Source organism: Chenopodium album, chromosome 3, assembly GCF_948465745.1.
Source record: "Chenopodium album chromosome 3, dcCheAlbu1.1, whole genome shotgun sequence".
In the NCBI taxonomy this organism is placed as follows: Eukaryota; Viridiplantae; Streptophyta; class Magnoliopsida; order Caryophyllales; family Amaranthaceae; genus Chenopodium; species Chenopodium album.
Genome location: NC_137836.1, coordinates 1,535,680 through 1,557,400, shown reverse-complemented (window position 1 = coordinate 1,557,400; position 21,721 = coordinate 1,535,680). Strand labels below are relative to the sequence as shown.

Genomic DNA, 21,721 nt, shown 5'->3' with positions numbered 1-21,721 from the left:
AAGAGTGGAATCATAGTATATAAACTTTATATAAAAGCACTCTATACATTAATATATATACATTGAAACCTTTGTTTGCCGCAACACATACTAGTAGTATCAAGTGTTTAGTCCCACCCTAAAAATTCTTTTAACAAAGTTTTCCCCTCTCTATATCTATCTATCTCTTTCTCTTATATCTAAGTGGCTAATTTCCTCCATTTTCTTCTTCTCGTACCAAAATTTTCTGCTACCCTTAAATGGGTTGAAAACTTGGCAACATTATATCCATAAATCCATAATTCATCCCAACAAAAGTACTAATAATACAATTACTACCTCGTCTTTTGTCGATATTATTAAACCCCGCATGACCAAAGAAACTGGCTACTTTCGTCTCGTGCAAAGGTTTGTATTAATCTCCCACTAAATTACCATTTACTATCTTGGTAACAAAATCTTTCATTTATGTCATTACTTTGACTACAAAAATACAGACATAATAGTATGGCATATGTAACCACATAATTGTAACTCCTTTTATGTATTTTTATTTTCTTATCTTTACCCTAATTTCATTTCCTCTGTTATTTCCCTGATTTTTTTTCCCTCTCATTCTCTGTTTTCCTCTGTTTTTTTTTTTTTTTAAAGAAAAAAATAATAATATTTTTGCATAATTTTTCATTCTTGAGTTAACATAAAAATTTCTCCTGTTCTTAGGAAAATCTCTTTTAAGTCAATCCGTGGCACGGAACTGTCATTTTCTCTCTAGTCCGTACAACATCGATAATAATAACAATAGTAATAATAACAATAACGACGACGACAACAGCAACGCAGTATAAATCCCGATAAGCTATGTGCCCCGCGAATGATTCCGGAGCGATTATCGATAGCGAGTCGTTGATCCAACCTAGTATAGAAGATAAACAAGAATGTGATCATGATAGCAGCAATCAAAGACTTCTTCATGGCATCCTCCATCGTCTCCCATTGAGTGAGGTAATTAACAGTTTTTTTTTTTTTTTTTCTTTTTTAACTCTTCTATTTTTTTTAATTAAATCTTTCTTTCTTTATTAATTTACTTTTATTTATGTAATAAGAAAAAGAATTGTCAATGTGCAAGGGATTTTAAATTCCTCTAAAAAGATGTTGCAATATTATCGTGAATACTACCTCTTATTTTTATTAGGTGCAACTTTGGGGTATTATTTATAAAGTATAAAATATTTTAAAGTTGCAACTAAAAAAATCAGAGGTAGTATTTTTTTTGATATTATATGACCTTATTATGTTAATCTAATAATATTATTACATAGACTTTAGGTTTGCTCAAGAGTTTGATAAAAATCATACTTGGGCAATTTTCTTGTCACTATTCCATTAAAATTTTCTCTATATCTTACAATAAACTTCATTGTAGTTACTAAATGTAGGAAAAACCCACAACTCAATTTCAATAAAATTACCATTTACCCAAAATCACTACCAAAGCACCAAGTCGTAATTGCACATTTGCGTAACCTAAGGGGTGATTATGTCTATTGAATTTCCACGTGTGTTGTTCATTTTCAATATATCTTATAAACTTAGAAACTTCATTAATTTTTATGAAGTATCGAGAGGTGTTTCGTGCTTGCAAAGAGTAACGATATATATTATAGACAGAATTCGACCCCTAACCCGGCCACCGGGATACCATACCCTAGAGGCTTTATTATGGCTAAGCGCTCCTGCTCAGTAGTAGACAGCTAACGCTGTTTCCCTTTAGTCCATAAATATAAAAATGAATTTAAGTACTAAATTTAGTAAACAATAAAATGGGCCATACTTTTTTTAAGAGTGGAGTAGTCCTCTAATATTCCTTCAAAATTAGACTAAGAATCTTCATTAGTAGCACTAATTGATATGAACCCATAAAAAGGAGCAACCTACTTAGTAAACTTTTTCATATTTTTAGTGTTCAAAATTATGGAACTTATTCTCTTAATTATAATTAACACTATAATTACTGTACCCTTGACCTTAATTATTACCAGATTTGCCCTCTTTAATTTATCATTATTCCCATTCTATTCTAGGAGCTGGCAATGTGGGCCCTTCTTTTAGTAACTGAAATCACTTTTGTCATATTATCCATGGGCAGTTTCGTAATTTCAATTCCTGACCAAGTGGCTAGGGTGGAGTTGTGGAGGTTTCTAATGAGATGAATGAAATTAAAATTCTTTGAAGTAAGCTTAATTAATAAATTTTATGTCACAAATTTGACTAGCATATTGAGATTAATGTATAACATGTTTGAAATGAAGTCTATAATTATGTCCCTAGTAACCTTTTTTTTTCCCTAACAAAGTCAACATAATAAATTTGGTGCAACTAATGGCATAAATTGGGAAAAAACTTAGGGGGAGACCAAACTAATGAACTATTTACAAATATTCAATTATTCATTCATGCTTTAAATTCATCCAAACTAATAAATTATGCTTTAACTTGTTTTGCAAATATTCAATTATTCATTCATGCTTTGAAAAGTTAAACTTTTGTATTAGTGATATGAAAAGATTAGTAAATGATATTGGAGTATGGAGTATTATTTTGCCAAGTACGGAGTATCATGAAAATGTCTCTTACTCTCTTTTATGTGTACTTGTGGACATACATTTGGTCCTTAAGTAACGTGGAGACTCAAAGTATAACTACCTTCGTTTGTTTCATTATTTGCAATAAAAGTTAGAGTATGATTTGTGGGACATAAAAGATTTTCTAATAATAATTAAGAAATTAAATGGAGTTAATACAAATTTGGTGCTATATGTGGCTTTGTCTACGCAACAAAATAAGTGGTAAGAAAATTAGAAGATCTTCAATGTGTTGGCATTAGATTAGTAACTAATAAGATAAAAATCTTTAGTAGAATCAAACCACATCATAATATTTCTCATTGTATGAAGACTAGTTAAACAACTTCTAATCTCTGTGCAATGTACCTATTAAATACAGTGTTCCTAATGATGGCATTGGTTATTCCTTCACTCAAAATTTATGAAAATTGAGAGATTTTTATATACGCACAAGTGCAAAATCCACTAAGGTTATTATTTTTAAAAATATGTTACATACATCGTACACCCAGATGCATGTAATAACATTTGCAAAATATGTTGGTACCACATTAGAATCTAATGAACTTTGGAAAATATTGTAAACAAATTACCAAACTAGTTACTGAGACATTTTCTAACAATAACGTAATTGAATTTAACTTATGATTTACTATATTTTCCATCTTGTATTATCGAAAAAAAATTAAACTTAGTTTGAAAAAAAATGTTGCTTATCATTGTAATTTTCTAATATACACAAGGAAATCTTATCATAGATATTTCGTTTCTAAATACATGTAACAATTTGGCTTTTATAATTGATGATACTAAGGGCCAGTTCTCTTCAGATTATTTTCAGTTCAATTCAGTTTCAATAAGTTTAGTTTAGTTTAGTTCTTGATTTCCTTCTCTCGTAAAATAAATATTCAGTTCAGTTCAGTTCAGTTCAGTTAAGCTCTAATAAGTTCATTTCAGTCCAGCTCAGTACAGTCAATCAGAACATACCCTAACTTTGATCATCAATATCTTTATATGTAGTATTAGTTAAAAAATAGTGAACATTTTGAAATTTACATGGAAACTAATCCAACAACATTTTACATATTCTTTAATAACATAGTTTATCCATTCCGGCATTGTGAATTCACATTCTTGTATGCATTACTCGCCCTAATTAAAATTAGAAAGTAAATTTAATGTGTGAACGGTGCAAACAGAATGTAAATCTAATGTGTGAGTTATTGCATGTAGTTTTAAAAAAAATTAACATGTATGAAATTGTTTGTTTTTTTTTTTTTGGTGGGTAAGAAGGAAATTTACTGATCCAAGTATCCAACACCTCTCACGGACTAGTCAACTTAATTACGTCCGTCATTGTTTGAGAGTAAAGGGAAAAAGTAAGATAATCCTCTACTCGTGACTAAATATAGGTGATGGATCTCGAATTTGTGACCTAGGAATACAACTTTCAATTTAATCTTCACAAATACAAAAATGTATAAGGCCATAAGATGCCAAGAAGCTACAGCAAAAGAAGTAGTAGAGCCCAAAAAGAGCCGCCCACCACCTATAGAGAATAACACCATTAAATCCATGCACACAAATTTCTTTCTTCCCAACCCTTTTCAAGCAAGAGTATCGGCATCGAATTTCTATATTTTCCCCCCATTATATGTTTCTTAGCAATATTAAATAATTAGTTAGTTGATAATATATTAAATCCTATATTAAATCAATACTAAGTGTTCTTTAAAGCATATAAATGGGAGATATTATACTAAATGTTTTGCTAAAGCTAACATGTTAAATTATTCAACTTATTATTTAGTTGATGGGACAACTAAGTTAGTGGTCAACATCAAATTCAAATGCTTAAATTACAAATTAAAGTCTTTTAATAAATATATATATAGAAGAAAGTCTATCTGCCTAACAAGTTAGGTAACTAATACCAGACATATACTGGTATATATCTAATGAAACAAACTATAGTTACTTTTGGGTTAAAAATAAGACACATCATCGTGTATACTCAACAGTCAACACTGTAGTACGTCCTTTTTAGTTGTCAAACAATTAAATCGATCTATTAATACTTATCATTAACTAATAAATAAAAGAGTGAAAGATAATTAACCTAATGACGATGATTAACCAGATGATGTCATTTAGCCTTAAGCACGTGGAAGAATCGATTAACTCCTATGTTAGTATTTTTGTACACTTGACTTTTAAGACATGAGATTATTCTAAGCAAAAATATGAAAATTCAATAATAAAATAGTGTACTTAGTTGGAAATCTAATAATCTACACGTAAGCATCACATCGTCGAGTACAAGAAACAATGCAAAGTGGAGGCAAATAGGATCTGTTGCATGTGACCACATCTATCTTACATTCTTACTAGTTTCTTAGAAATATTTTTGGTCAATTAGATGATTGATTAACGTTTTCTCAAGATAAGAAATCCTAGATCATTTACCCTATCCTGTCTCCTACATGTAATAAATTGATTTTTGCATTATTCACGTACCAAGTTTGACCAATAATATAATTAATAATAAGTACCAGAATGTAATATCAACTTATTATATATTGTTTGCGTCAATAGTTCATTTATATGCAGTTTGGAATCTAGCTTATCACAAAGATACTCATAAACATTCATGTCTTCCTTGGTGCTACATGACTCGTATAATGCCATAAAAAAAATTACTATAATACGTCGTATTGGACTGAAGTTCCCTATCGGACCTCACTCTTGCCTTCTCTATCTTAAGTAGCTTAGGTTAATCTTGTAAACCAAATTGGTACAAAAATCTTGTAATTAAGAAACAATGCAGTCTAATCTTTGAATAGTTGTAAGACTTGTAACCAAGTCTTTAGCAAAAACATACTAAAATGAGGGTAAATTTGTATAATAAAATCACTTATTACACTTTTCAAGTCTTGGTCATGACTTGGTCATTGTATAAGTTACAACTTACAACATGTTATCAAAATGCTTGAAAAGAGTTAATAGTGCTTACGTTGTTCAACCTTAAATTAACGAAGTTTTTGCCCAACTAAAAATAAATTTCTCTATGTTTGTTGCAAGCTATATACACCCATATTGAGTTTATTCATTTAGAAAGGAAGTTTCAATTAGTAATTATTAATCTTCCTTGACTTTAATTGATCTTAAAATTTGATTGCTTTGAATTTTCTTTTTCTACATGCTGCTAAGTTTCTTCCTATTACGAAAAATATTTGTTTCCTAGACAATATCTTGTCCAAAGAAACTAATAAGGAATCCATTATTTCATATTCCAAGTTACATACTTATGTCAGTAATTTTTATTTATTTTTTATTTTTTTTATTTAGACAAAGCCAAAGGTGTCTTATATTAATAATTTGTCCATCAAGACATACATGCAAAGAAACCTTACATGGGTAATAGACGGGCTAAATTATGGGCAACAACATTCTTATCCCGCTTAACAAAAAAAAAAAAAAAACTGAATTAAAGTGAATACTTGTGTCAATTACTAAAGATTAGTCAATAAATAATTTTTCTTTGATCCATAATAGTCAATTAATATAGGTGTATAAATGATGAGATGAATGAAGAAAACAGAAAGAAATTCACATTAGTTTTCAATCGTTACATAATACATACTACACAATTTAAATTGATATAATGCACAAATAAATGTATGTGATATGTGCTTAAGTTAATATGGTTTTGTATAAAATGATGCAGCTTGCAGAGGACCTGAGATCACTTGGCAAAATTGTATGTCCTGTAACAACAATGACACTCTTGCTCCACTCGAAATCTGTCATTTCTATGCTATTCCTAGGCCATCTAGGAGACGCGCCACTAGCAGGAGGAGCTCTAGCTATCAGCTTTGCCAACATCACCGGCTTTTCAGTCATTAAAGGCATGAGCATGGGAATGGAACCCATCTGCTGTCAAGCTTTCGGGGCCAAGAAACTGTCAGTTATCAGCCAAACCTTTCAAAGAACACTCTGCCTACTACTACTTACCGCGATTGCAATATCCTTCCTCTGGCTCAACATGGAGCCTATCCTCTTGTTTCTTGGCCAGGATAAAGATATAATCGATGTTGCTAAACTCTACTTGCGATTCTCTATCCCCGAGCTTATTGCTCAGGTTCACCTCCACCCCTTAAGGTCCTTCCTTAGGACACAATGCATCACTAAACCATTAACTATTGCTACTACAATATGCCTAGTTTTACATCTTCCAATCAACTACTTTTTTGTTATATACCTTAAATTAGGTGTTAAAGGTGTTGCACTAGGATCGGCATGTAACACCATTAACTTGGACCTCAGTATCTTCATCTACCTTCTTTGCTCGAATATGGAGCCTAAGCCGTGGCACGGTCTAACTTTGTTCTCCCCATTTCAAGGTTGGAAAATGGTGCTAAGTTTAGCATTACCAAGTGTGTTATCTGTGTGCTTAGAATGGTGGTGGTATGAAATTATGCTCTTCCTCTGTGGACTGTTGCAGAATCCTAAGGCCAGTGTCGCGGCAATGGGGATACTTATACAGACAACAGGGCTTCTGTATGTCTTTCCACACGCGCTAAGCATGGGCCTGTCAACGCGTATAGGCCATGAGTTGGGTGCTAGCCAGCCTACTAAGGCACAACGATTGGCTGTGCTCGGGTTAGTTTCAGGCTTAACTATGGGTGTGACAGCTTTCGGGTTAACTATAGTGGTGAGATCAGTCTGGGGGAAGATGTACACTTCAGACCCTGACATTCTGTCATTAATTTCTGTGGCACTTCCTGTTTTAGGATTCTGTGAGATCGGAAACTGTCCTCAGACAGCTGCTTGTGGGGTTTTGACAGGTTCAGCAAGGACTAAAATCGGGGCTAAAATAAACCTTGTCGCGTTCTATTTGGTTGGCTTGCCTGTTGCTGTTGCAATGGCATTTTGGCTCAAGGTTGGGTTCATTGGTCTATGGTTTGGACTAGCTGCAGCTCAAGCTGCGTGTATGTTCATGATGATATACACGTTGATTAGGACCGATTGGAAACACCAGGCTAAGAGGTCTGAAGAGTTAACACAAGATGCTGAGGAGGAAACTGAGGACTTGGAAACAGGACTGTTATCTTGAGGATTTTTGGGTTAATATGGGAAATTAAGTAAATATGAATTAATCTTTTTTGGGGTGCAATTATTTTGGAGGAGATTAATTGCTGAGACGGTCTCAGCTATCCAAAGGGAAGGCAAAATAATAACAATGGCTTTCATATAGAGATGAATGATTGATTATACAACAATTTTTAACACTAACATTTTGTACAGGCAAATACCGCCTTCTTTACATTATTGCTTCCCTAGCAGATTAAGGGAGTGTACCATCTCTTGCATTTATTTTTGAGTATAGAAATTTGCATTATTTGAAGTTGATTTTATGTGAGTTTATGTACGAATTGGCTATTTAGATACTTACATGTACAAAAGGGCAAGTTTATCTCTGAATTGCCTTAAAACAAGATTATTGTACCACAAACTCTTACGAGTAATCCATGATAGATGTAGAAGAGACGTGCTCCAGTAAATTGTCTAAAATAAGGTATACCACGTACCATACATTGGTATACCTTCCATTTTGTACACCTGAAGGATCAATAGAACTTTCTTTTCGTACTTAAAATTTTGTCGGAAGCCAAATTTGACAGTCTTTATGTTTATTAGATTACAGCAATAGTAAAATTAAAATTTTTGATCGTATTGAGTTCTGATTTGTGTATATAATAATCTTTCAAAAGCTTATGAAGTTTCTGGAGAACATAATTCATAAGTACTTCGTTTAATGCATGGAAGGAAAACAAATGGGTTAAATAATAAGCCCTTAAAAGTCAAGCCCAATCAAAGAAGAATTTCCTGGCTTCTTGGGCTCATTAATTATGGTCTAGATAAACAAATACAGTAGAATAAATCGAGAGGCCCAAGAAGAATGAAACGAAACAAGTGACGGTGTGAGTGTTTGAGTAAATAATTTACGGCTATTTCACCGAATGCCACTGAGCACTTTAGAAATTCACCAAATGCCATCGGACTTTTCAGAATTCACCAAATGTCACCGAGTTTATAAAAAATTCACCGAGTGCCATTAATGACCAACGACAGTTAACTCCGTTAGTCATTAAGGCTAATTATGCCACGTGGTGGCTTATAATTGGTTGCTTATTAAATTAATAAATTAATTACTTAATAAAAAACTTTATTAAAAATAAAACACCCACCATGACCCAGCCCCAACCACCGCCTGTCACTTCCACCACCATATCTCCGCCTCCAGCCAGTCCCCACCGCGGCGCAACCCAACCCTGAACAACCGCACCGGCGACGACGCAACCCAGCCTAGCTAACCTGCGCCAACGACGCAACCCAGCCTAGCCAGCCCACGCCGACGACGCAACCCAACCGCGATTCACAAACTCTTTTTCTCCCTCGACAATCCCTCCCCTCCACACCGCCGACGACCAAACTCCCCCCCCCCCCACGCCGGAGAACCCAAATCAGTTCATCCCCTCTGAGCTCCACCCTTTCAACTATCACGCCGGATCCCTAAAATAAAAACCCCAAAAATCGAAATCTAGGGTTTCGACACCTTAAACCCCCAATATCGATTTCCCTTAATTCGAAGCCCCTTCCCCACTCCGGCGAACCCAAACCAGCCCTCCCCCTCCCATCTCCACCCTTTGAACCACCTCGCTTAAACCCCAAAATCGAAAACCTTCAAATTAATATTTAGGGTTTTGATTTTGGAGATTTCAATTTTGGGGTTTTAGGGTGCCGAGGATGGTGGTTTAAGGGGGGGAAGGGGAGGGTGGCCGCCGACACCGAAGAGGATGTTGGTCGTCGGTGGGGGTGGGGGCAAGGGATGGGCTGGCGTAGGGGCGGTGGTGCGGTGGGAAGAGTGGTGGCTGGGGTTTAATTTTTTTTTTTTTAAATTTTTTTTATTAATAAAATGAACCAATCATAAGCCACCACGTGGCATAATTAGCCTTAATGACTAACGGAGTTAACTGCCGTTAGTCATTAATGGCACTCGGTGAATTTTTTATAAACTCGGTGGCATTTGGTGAATTCTGAAAAGTCCGATGGCATTTGGTGAATTTCTAAAGTGCTCAGTGGCATTTGGTGAAACAGCCGAATAATTTATACAGTATATAAAGATTAAACGGCATAGTAAAGAGTAATGACTAAGGTATTGTTATGTTCACCTTATTTTTACTTAGTTCATGGTTAGTAAGTTCAGATTAGTTCAAATAAGGGTTAATAAGTTCATATAAGATAAGTTCAGGAAAAATAAGTTTAGATAAGTTGTGATATGGGTTAATTAGGGCTGCCAAGTTTATTTTATAACTAAAATCAAATAAGTTCAGATTAATAAAAATTAGGTGAATAGAACACATCCTAATTGTAAAAAGTGAAGCATACTAGGACCGGCAATTTCACCCGAACCCATGGATAACCGAACCATCCGCCCGATTAAATGGATGAAAACCTGACAAAACACGGATTTTATATGGATGGTGGATGGATCGGATCGGATTTGGGTGGAGCGTCATTCATCTGTCATGTCACCTGACCCATCCATCCATCCATCCATCCACTTATAATTTTAAAAAATTTACAAATGATTTTTTTACCTACTTGTAATACTAAAAAAGCAAATACTTTATATATAGAAGTAATATTACTTACTCTTTGTATAATAATGTGAATATTGGGAAATTTAAAGATTTTGTCAACTACATATCAAATTCTTAGTTTATGTATATTAGTGTTAAAAATAAACAATGGTGTATTTAAGTATTTTATTTCACCCGATTCATCCGCTGATGATGGATGGGTTGGATGAAGATGAAAAGTTAAATGGTTGGATGACGGATGGATTGGATGACGGATGGATTCTTAGGGGATGAAGGAATTGAGCTCCACCTGATCATTGCCATCCCTATACATGACTAAACAAAATAAAACAAAGGAGTATTATGAATTCGAGAGAGTACAAATTGATAGTTGCTACAATGGTGATTGGGGCTGCACTTGGTTGGAAGGACCGCGTGTTCGATCCTTTACAACAATAATTGGGAGGAGATTGTAAACTACCCTCCCAGTCGAGCCCCAATTCCGGATTATCCCAAAGGGTGAACAAAAATAAATAAATAAATATTGAAAGAGTAGAAGAAAAAAAAATATTATAACGTGTTAAATGGTAAATAATTTTATTTGCGCTAATGGGTATTAATCAGGTTCTAAGCATGTGCAGGGTGACCGGTCGCTCAAAGCCCCAAGTGAAATAAGACCCATAAAGTTTTTTAGATAAAATTGATAATTTAGTACTCCAAAGTATTTTTTGTTGATATTAATCATATGAAATATTTATATCGATACAAAAAATTATTTTATGGCCGATAATTTGACAAAATTGCATCAAATCATTTTTAGTGTTAACACTTGTAGTCTCACCTCTTGTATTAATAACATAAACTAGCTTTTAAGTTTGGGCGATGTCTTGATAGTGTTCATTTATTAATACTACCTCCGGATCATATTATATGCAACTTTGGAATTTTTTATATCTCACAAATAATACCTCAAAGTTGCATGTAATATGATCCGGAGGTAGTATTTTCTTTTGCTTCAAAGTTTAAAAATCTAATACGAAGTATTGCATTGTTTAGTGTTAAAATTTACATGTATAAACTTGAGATTCCATGATCAAATATAGAACCACGACTTGAAAGTTGAAACTACTCACCTACCCCAAAAAGGCAAAAACCACCACCGACCACCGAAATGTAGGTAGAACTAAAATTCAGACCATTATACTATACAAATTCTAAAATTGGCCTACCTATCACAGTAATTAAATCAATCTCTTGCCATGCCAAATTGTGTCTTTGTGAGGAGGGGACGAGAAATTAAATCTAATATATTTAAGTTATAAAAGCCTTTATTTCTTGTAAATGAATTGAACCGAACAAAAATATGTAGCGAAAACTGGCTGAATGAAATAAACTAAGCTAAATTAAATGTAAGATGAATATTACTGAATTATATCATTGTTATGTTTTTTTTAATTGCGTAAGATAATAAGAGGCAAATTTATTAATATATATACTCAATTGTTTAATATAAAAAATAAAATTCATCGTATGTTGGAGAGAATTGAAGGAACAATGGAGGGAAATAGAAAGCATAGACAATGAATTTGAAACCTATAACCGAAAGAAAGAAAATAGAGAAAATCTATCGGTCAAGATCATAATCTATCAACACTATGTTAATAATTTAGTGTGTTATTATAAAGTATATCTCTAAGTACATACTAGTATAATAATTTGGTGTACCATTGTAATCACATTTTCTCTTGTATTTTAAAAAAGAATTACTATCAACGAGTGCTCTCTCCTCATTCTCTTGGTTAGAGTTTGCTACAAGAAGAAACGGGAACATGTTGAGGAGATAGCTTTTTACTATACTCTACACAAATTTTATTCATTTTTTTCGCCTTTTAAGCACACAAAGAAACAAACTAGTAATGTCCCACGTTTTCCTTGAGGAATATAATAAGTGAAATTGTCATATCATTAATCCACATCAAAGAATTAGACGACTTTTGCCTCACAAAGAGACATTGTTTCAGACATGTCATCTACTAGATTGTAACGTCTCTCTTGCATATCTATATTATTGTTTTTGAATAATAATTATGATTTCTCTTTTGCCACATATAGTATATGTTTATAATAAAGGTAATATGAAGGCAACTGGATTAGCGATGTTAGGACAATAACAATAATAAGGGTTTGTTCTCTTCAGCTGATTTTCAATTTACTTTAGTTCATTTTCTAATTTTATTCTCTTATATAATATTCAGCTCAGTAATTCAGTTTAGTAATGGTCCTCATAACCCCAATGCATATACCTTTGAACAATCTTATATATTGTAGATAATAACTAGGTGAGGGGTTTGTATGATGATGATGTGACAATTGAACAAATTAAATCCCTCTAAAATCTGATCTAAAAGCTAAAAAAAAACTTTTTTTTCTTTTTATCTCCACAATGAAATCTAAAATGCAATATTTTTCATGTAGGGATTGGATTAGATTATATTATAAAAGTTCTTTAAAAAAAAAATTGTTTTATGATTTATATCGGTCTTTAATTTCTTATTACATGTCAATCCCAATAGGAGAAAATTATTGAAAGTAATAGACTCACTAAACTTCTAAAAGGGGTTTACATGTCTAGAAATCAAAGTCGATTAGGAATATTGAAAATGATTCATGTTAGAGGACCAACTCAATCAAAAGCTTAAGCTGATGGTTGAGGCCCAAAAATATGTTTTTATACTCTATCAATTCATAACCCTTTAAATCAAAATATTTAAACCAACTAATGACTCAAATCAATTAATTAACGGGTTTGCTCTAAACGATAATTAATTATGAATGGCAAGTACCAAAAGCAACATATATTATTAGTAGGCATGTACAAAACTATCCGAGAATCCGAAAATCCGATAATCCGATCCGCAACCGAACCGAATTTTTGGATATCCGATCCGAGTTTTCATTTCGGATCGGATATCTGATCCGAAAAAGCGGATATCGGATGGGGATTTGGATATTAATTTTCAGAATTTCAGATATCCGATATCCGAAAGATATCCGAAATATAAAGCCTAAAATAATATAATTTTTAAATTGTTCATATAAAACTAACCCTGTATTATTAACTTATTGTAATATTCTTAATATATTTGATGATATTATTAATTGCAAAAGGACTACTATTTTTGTTAAAATATTTTGTACAACTTAGCGATAAAAAAACGGTAAAATTAGTGAAATTTAGAAAGTAATCATAACAATTTTACTTAATATTGGATAATGGATATCCGAAGCATCCGATCCGAAAATTTTGGATATCCGAATATCGGATATCCGAATTTTTCAAATCGGATTTGGATATCAATTTTTGATATCCGAGTCTTCGGATATCCGATCCGTGAACATGCCTAATTATTAGGACAACGAAATATTTATGGGAAGATATAAATTTAGAAGCAAGTAAAATTTAATTTCTTATATTTGAAATATCAACCTCCTAAACTTTGCTCGTACCAATAATACTATGCTCATTGTTGACCAAAGATATCGACAATTGTTTACTTCCTTTGTAACCAATGGTATTAGTAGTTATAAGCAAGTTATAAAGTATAGTTTAATTTTCATAAACAAGTTTAACGACTATTAGAAAATGATGTACTCAAATTCAATAGTTTATTTCAACAATTTAGGCTTATAAACTAATGGGGTATAAACGCGTAAGGTACAATGTCATTGACAAATTACGCTACATATAATTGTCAAAAGTCAGTAGCATATTTCTATTTTATTTGACATCATAAACAACTTATTTTGACCAATTTTGGTCTTCAAAATATTAAGTTGACCAGCAAACCAAATTTATTCACATTCTTCTATCGAATAAAGGGTCTACATTTTTCAAGATCTCAACTACTTGAATTAATCTTCCAACAACATTCTACTCAAGTACTTTTGTAGTTTTGTAAATGTACTTGTGCCAAAAACAGGAAAAAAGTAGAGTTATGGAGTTAGCAACCTCTTCTTGCTTGTTGCTTAGCCTTATGTAAATAATGAGAGTACTAGATGATTCTTAGAAAAAAGTTGTTTATTTGGACATATGCTTAATACTACGTAGAAGAATATACTCCATAAGAATTATATATAAATTATGGCTAAGGGTCTGTTCACATTTACTGAACTGATTAGATCTAAACTGAACTGAGCTGAAATGAATATTTTATGAGAGAAGAAAATTGGGAGCTAAACTGAACTGATTGGAGCTGAACTGAACTGAACTGATTGGAGTTAAATTGAAATTAAGCAGGCCTAAGTTCGTTGAACTGCACAAAGAAGCCTTATAGCTCAAATGTTAAAAGCACTCTTAAGTAAAGTACAATATCCTTACCATGCATAAGTAGTCGGTTTGAAAATCAAGCTATTTGTCTTTGAATATACTACAGGATAGACCAGACAATACCATTGTCGGCTTTGTACCTGTCAGATAATATTAAACTCCTCGATCAGAGTGATTTCCATTGATCAATATTTATAGGGTTACAATGAGAAACCTAATCATATTAGGTAACATAAGATATGTATAGATATCAAAGATAATCTTATACAAAATATATCCTAAACCTAAGATGAGAATATTCTATGGATATTCTCTATCACACCCCCGCAGTCGGAGCTGGAGAAAATCGGATGCTCAGACTGGATCTGAATCACGCATCGAGCGGTAAGGATAGTATGGTAACCCATGATCAAAAGGGAAGTAGTAGACATGTGCCGATGATGACGATGAGAAGCAACAGCCACGACCTACGTAGAGTATAGATAAGCACTGCTAGGCCGGAGGAGAAGGAGAAGAGTCGCACACAGGCTTGGGCTAAGTTGCAGATCCAGAGAAGAAGAAGCTAAGGGATCAAACCATCATCGGGAAGAAGGCACTACACTACTACGTGAAATCACAGTTGAAGAAAAACAAATAAAATTGCGCAAGAAAAGATTAAATCCCACCGCTTGAAATTAATCAATTCTCAAAAGAGAAACCGGGTAGCAAGAATTAATACTCCACAAAGATTCCAAGTGCTGCAACAATAAAAGGAGCAAACTTGATAGCAAAAGAGATGTGCAAAAGTTGACCTTATTGTGATATACCACCACCAAAACAAAATCTATGTGATTATGTGTAAAAAAAACCAATGAGGCAATGTAAGAATCATTGTTGGTCATACGGAGGTGGAAATAGAGTGCGGCACATGGAGTAGGTTGACAGATGTGGTTACTGCCAGTAGTGGGAGGCGGTAGTGTATGCGATTGCCAACAACGATGGAGGAGGCTTTCGCGATTGCTACTGTTGGTAGGAGGCGCAAGGTTACATAAAGATTCTAAAAAAAAAAACTTTGAGAAAAGAAAAAAAAAATCTATATGTGTGTTTGCGGAAGCATAAAAAACTTTGTATATCCCGCCGGTGGGTTTAATTTTCTAACCCACCGGCAGGGTGAGAATTTTTTGTATATGATCCCAAGATCTCACCTAAGCTGTGATACCATGTCAGATAATATTAAACTCCTCGATCAGAGTGATTTCCATTGATCAATATTTATAGGGTTACAATGAGAAACCTAATCATATTAGGTAACATAAGATATGTATAGATATCAAAGATAATCTTATACAAAATATATCCTAAACCTAAGATGAGAATATTCTATGGATATTCTCTATCAGTATCCCATATTCCATTGATCTTGGGAAATGAGCAGAATGACATAGAATACACAGGTTTTGGCAAGCAACAAATAAATCGAGCTCAACAGAACACCAATAGTTATGAACAGTATGAAAAATATTTTGCTTAATTGAAATCTATTTAGTATCAAAATGTAGCTTTATTAGTGCTAATCAAAATTTAGTATTTGTTGGTATCCAATTGTTACCAAAAATATAACTTAGTACAAACAAGTTTCCACTAAAGTATTTAATGAGTCGCATTACTAGACAGACTTTCTCATATAATGAGAGGGTAGAGATGTAGAGAGGCATATCTTGCACCATTACACGTTACAATATGTTATACTTTGTCTTACCATTTAACCATCTGACAAATTATGTAATGGCCAACGAATTCATACTTGTGTTTATTGTAGGTAATAATGGAACTTCTGTTTTCGCCGGAGTACTTATTTCGGGGTTGCTCAGTCGGTCAATTAGCGTGTTTTCTATGTGAGGGTAACTCTTAACCGATCGAGTAACCCCTAAATAAGTAATCCCTAACCGGTCGAGTAACCTTAGCTCGGAATAAGTAACTCTTGAATTAGTAGCCTCAACCACACAGGGTGACCAACTACAGATAAGAATATTATTTAAGATAATTAGATGGACTAGTATTAATATATTCAGTTCTACACAAAGTCTTATATATGGCTGGCCACACGGTGTGGCCATCCATTATGAGGGTTACTTTGTTAGTGTTATAGGGGTTACTCGTTCAGTTTTACAAGGGTTACTTTGTTAGTATAATAGGGGTTACTTGATCAGTATTACAAGGGGTTATCGGGTAATTGTTACAGGGGTTACTTTGTTTTTTTAATAAGTAGCCACACATAAAACTGACAGGGTAAAGTCGTATCCCCTAATCAAAAATAATTACCTAAATCTCTAACTAAAGTAGATAGGGAAGTAGGGTCGAACTCCACAGGGAAACAGGTCTTTTTAATTCTAATTTATTATTATAATCTAAATTATTTAAGTAACCAATATTTATAATTAAGTAAGAAACTAAACTACTAAGGTTGAGAATAGGAAGATAACAATATATGGAAGGATCTAGGGCATAGGTTCACCAATAAATAATACCCCAGGGTAAAACATAGTAATCAATCATTGACATTGCATAAATAACATGATTAACAGATTCTCGCAATTTATTAATCAACATAGATTTAACAGGCTCTCGCAATTTACTAGATCTAAGTTCTTATTGAAAATAGCCTTTAATATCAAATTAACATCTGCTCGATTCATCAATTTAATATTGCTATACTTTTACAAGCCGCAATTGTAAAACATTAAAACAATCCAATAAGAAATTATCATGCAATACCAACAATCAATAATAGTCAATCATCAATGCATCAATTAACCAGATTGTAAAGGGCTCTCGCTACGTATTACAATCACACAATTAATTTACCGGTATTAAATCTCATCTCTCGAATCTTGACTTAACCATTTATAAATTAACCTGCCTATTGAAACTAGACCTAAACATCAATTCTCATCTCTCGCATCTTGAATCAATATTGTCAAACTCATGCATAAAAGATAGGCCTAATCTAGTTACAGAGCATTAAATCAATCAATAGGAAATTAATCTAGCATTGATAATCAACAACAATAAATTACCCCTTCATATTATTTAAGGATCCCCATAAACCCTAGAAATAAAACTACTCACACATAATTAAATCTAAACTAATCAAAGCAATGAAATAAGACATGATTAAAGGAATAAAATAAATAACTAAGATTAAAGGAAGAGAAATCGTTACCAAAAATAAATCTGGAATTAAAGGAAAAAATTAAGAACAAAGGTTTAAGAGAAAAGAAATCTAAGAGAATAATTAAGAGAGTAAAGAAAAGTGAAAAAGAGAAGAAGAGAAGGAAAAAAAGATCCTAAAAACGTATTACGGAGGAGTATTTATACTCCGTACAAAAATCCTAAGCTAAAACAAATTAAAACTACGTTAAACATCAACTAATAAAACACGCGCCCGATCGGGCGAGGCACCGCCCGATCGGGCGCGCCTTTTTTGACTCTAATACTAATCTCGCGCCCGGCCGGGCGCGTCACCGGGCGCGTCACCGGGCGCCAGACTAAGCTTCTCCCGCCCGGCCGGGCGCGCCTCCGGGCGCCAGCCTTTTTGGCCGGGCGGCTCATTTGGGCCACTGTTTGGACTACGATTGGGCTCTAATTCTTCGGGCCAATCTGGGTTTCCTCTTTGGGTCTTGAATACTCGGTCCAAATGCCCCGGTATCACCTATACCGAGCCCTTAATCACCGGTTCGATGGCTCTAACCGGCCCTGGGCTATAAACTCTGGTCGTGCTTCTCCAATGTTCGTGATTGCTCCAAAATATCTCGGGAAAATACCCCAAAAGCATAAATCCCTGCAAAAGTCAACCAAATCTACGAAAACACTAGAAAACACCAATTAGTAATAAAAGTGGCTCTAAAGAGCCAAAAACACTGCTAATTATGACCAAGGGACGGGGGTAAAATACTATATAAAATAGACACATAAAAAACGCAATGTGAATTCTAAAGTGAACAAAGAGCTTTTATCCAATCCTTTCTCCATCTATAAGTTTGATACTTATCCGGTGGTTATACTAATGTAATGCAATCCATTGTTTGTAACAACTTATAATTAACGATTGGGCATAATCATTGTTAAATGCTTAATAATGGGGCTTCTTATCAGAAAAATAAAACTGTATAAAATATAGCAAAAGTTCTTTTAAATGGGCATTATAATTATAAATTTATAACTACTAACAAGTCACAATTTAATACATGGGTAAGTTAATTATTTAATTAGGACATTCTCAAATGAGCTTATAAAATATTCATGGTGCTGAGATACCAAGTATCATGTATGATGGGCTGATACTATTTTCTAGTATTTCCACTTTGTTCCACGATTACTATTTATATACATTTTGTATCCACTATAATATATAGGGAGTACTCAAACAATTATTTATATTATCCAACAAATAATATGGCCTATCTCATGAAATGAATGTGTGAACAACAAACTGCTCGATCTCTTTTGCCACTTTGCCGGCCACCGTAGACTTCCAATAAAATACAATCCTAAGGCCGTTTAGTTACATATGGGAATTCTTTAAAAAAAAAAAATTACATATGGGAATTAAATGCCTATAAGAAGGTACAATACATAATGAAAAAATTTATATCCTAGGAATTACTAAAATTGTATTTAGTTGAAATATAGGAAATATAAAAGCACCATTTTGCGGAAAAAAAAAAAAAAAATCTTTTAAGAGCTTTATGTTAAAAAAAAAACCATCACGTTCATTTTTTTTTTTGCTAGAGGAAACTTATTTCCTTGATTATCTTCTAATTAACTTAATTAGATTCTAATTTCCTCCAATTTCTTCTAATTTACCTCTAACCCACCCAATTACTTAATAATAAGATTTAATTTATACATAAAAAAAACCACCACCCCAACCACCAACCAACCACCCTTTCCCCTTCTTCCTCCCTTCCCCCTCCCCCTCACCCACCGAACTTGCCACTCAGATCCCCCCACCCCCGGCGACCTACCTCCATCGCCAGAGGACCGTCCCTTTCCCCCGTTGGCGACCACCGCCTTCCCTTCAAATTTTTGGATCTTATTTACTCAAACATGATCAAATCAAGTCCAAATCAATTGCAATTTGCTTCTAAATAACCCTAGCATCACATACATACATAATCAAAGCCAAAACAAGCATCCATTGCTAGCAAGATACACACAATTAAAAAAACCCCCAAATCAATTTTCTAGGGTTTTTCAAAATTAAAGAGGTGGTTATCGAGTGGTGATTAGGGAGAAAGGGAAGATTATCTGGATGTGGAGGAGGTCGTTGAAGGTGGGGGGATCCAGACAGCGAGTCCAGTGGGGGGTGATTCAATGGGAGCATGAAGGAGGCGGAAGGGGAGGGAGAAAGGGGGAAAGGGATCATGTTAATTAGAAGAAATTAGAGTTTAATTATGTTAATTAGAGGGTAATTAGGGATATAGGCTTTCTCTTCCAAAAAAATAAACGTGATGGTTTTTTGAAATAAAAATAAAAAGGTTTTAAAAGGTTTTTTTTTGCAAAATGATGCTTTTAAAAGATTTTTTTGACAAATTTTCCTAATTTCAACTACTTTCCCAAAATTTTGGGACAATAATGTTATTTCACGCAAAATACATGTAGGAAATTTGAGTGGCCAAGGTAGGATGTGGGAAATTAATTCCCATGTTTTGTAGGAATTCCAAATTCCTTAGGAATTTCCACTTCCTACATTTTTGCTAACCAAACAACTACTCTTAAACACATTTTCCATGAATTTGTATTTCCCCAATTATTAAAGTGCAACCAAACAAGACCTAAGTTATATTATCTAGACAATAATTGTACTCAGTTTCTCAACCCTTGGCCCAACCTACCTACAAAGTGGTCTTATTGTGATAAGACGTTTTTATTTAAATTTTTAAAAAGTTTATTGTTATTTATTTATTTACTCGTAAATTTGAATTTGAAAACTCAATAATTATCATTGATATGTCCCTCATTTCAAATTAAACACTTTGATTTTTTTGCACTTTTGCAAACTTTACTTCACTAATTTTTTTTTCAATTATAGATAAGGAAGATCACATTCATGTGAGATTTTGTAGATTTTCTCACTCAATGTGCATATTTAAAAAATCTACTTATTAACTTATTATAATAATCCCAACTTTGCCTATTTTTTAGTTTGAATAATCTCCACTTTCGATTATTCTGCAATAATCCCAACTTTCACGTATATTTTCTTTATTGAGTCCCAAAAATTGGCAACCTGTTAAAATGTTTTTTTCCCTAATATGGCACGTGTCGCACATTTATCGATCTAAAAATGTAAACAAAAAAAAAAAAAAAAAAAAAAACGACAAACACCCCCCATTCTAAGCCCCATTGGAAGAACTCCCCCTTTCCCAACCCCATTCCTTCCTCCTCACTCCCCAGTTTAACCGGAAACCTTCCCTCCATTCTCCACCTCCAAAACTGGCCCACCCCCCTTCCTTGTTTTCTTTCTCTCTCCCTTCCCCACCACAAAATTGCTGACCCTTCACCACTAAAACACCGGTTTCGAGGGGTGAGGGAAAGGTTTCGATTAGATTTTCGAGGGGTTGGGGAAAGGTTTTCGAGGGGTGGGAGAAAGGTTTCGGGTGGGGAAGGGGGGGGGGGGCGTGTTTCTAGGGTGGTTTTGGGGTGGGTGGTTTAAGTCAGGGGCGGTTTCGGGGGTGTGTTCGGTCAACTGGATGTGGGAGAAAGGTAGTTTCGGCGGTGGGGCGAGGGAGGGGGTGGCTATTGGACTAAGGGGCAGGGTAAGGGGGTGTCTGCAAGGCTGGGTATGGGGCTATTCAATTTTTATTGGATCACTCACATGTCGAAGCGTGTCAAGCAACCTATAATAAGGGCCTGTTCTCTTACGTTGAAATTCAGTTCAGTTCAGTTCAGCTCCTAATTTCCTTCTCTTATAAAATATTCATTTCAGTTCAGTTTAGTTTAGTTCAGTTCTGAGTTCAGTCAATGAGAACATGCCCTAATAGGTTGATGATTTTTGTTGACCGGTTTGGAATTAATTGATGAAAATGGAGGGGAAAGTTGAGATTATTAAAGAGAAATCGAAAGTTAATTATTCGAAATAAATCGAACAAAGTTGAAATTAT

General features: G+C 33.9%; 1 protein-coding gene across 1 annotated transcript; it reads left to right on the top strand.

The window, feature by feature from the left end:
* Positions 1-833: 833 nt before the first annotated feature.
* Positions 834-7,719, top strand: LOC145610142 (protein DETOXIFICATION 53-like). The gene is made up of 2 exons (XM_081665413.1): positions 834-981; positions 6,331-7,719. The coding sequence occupies exons 1-2, from the start codon at positions 838-840 to the stop codon at positions 7,717-7,719; spliced, it is 1,533 nt and encodes a 510-aa protein (XP_081521539.1). The 5' UTR covers positions 834-837.
* Positions 7,720-21,721: the final 14,002 nt, after the last annotated feature.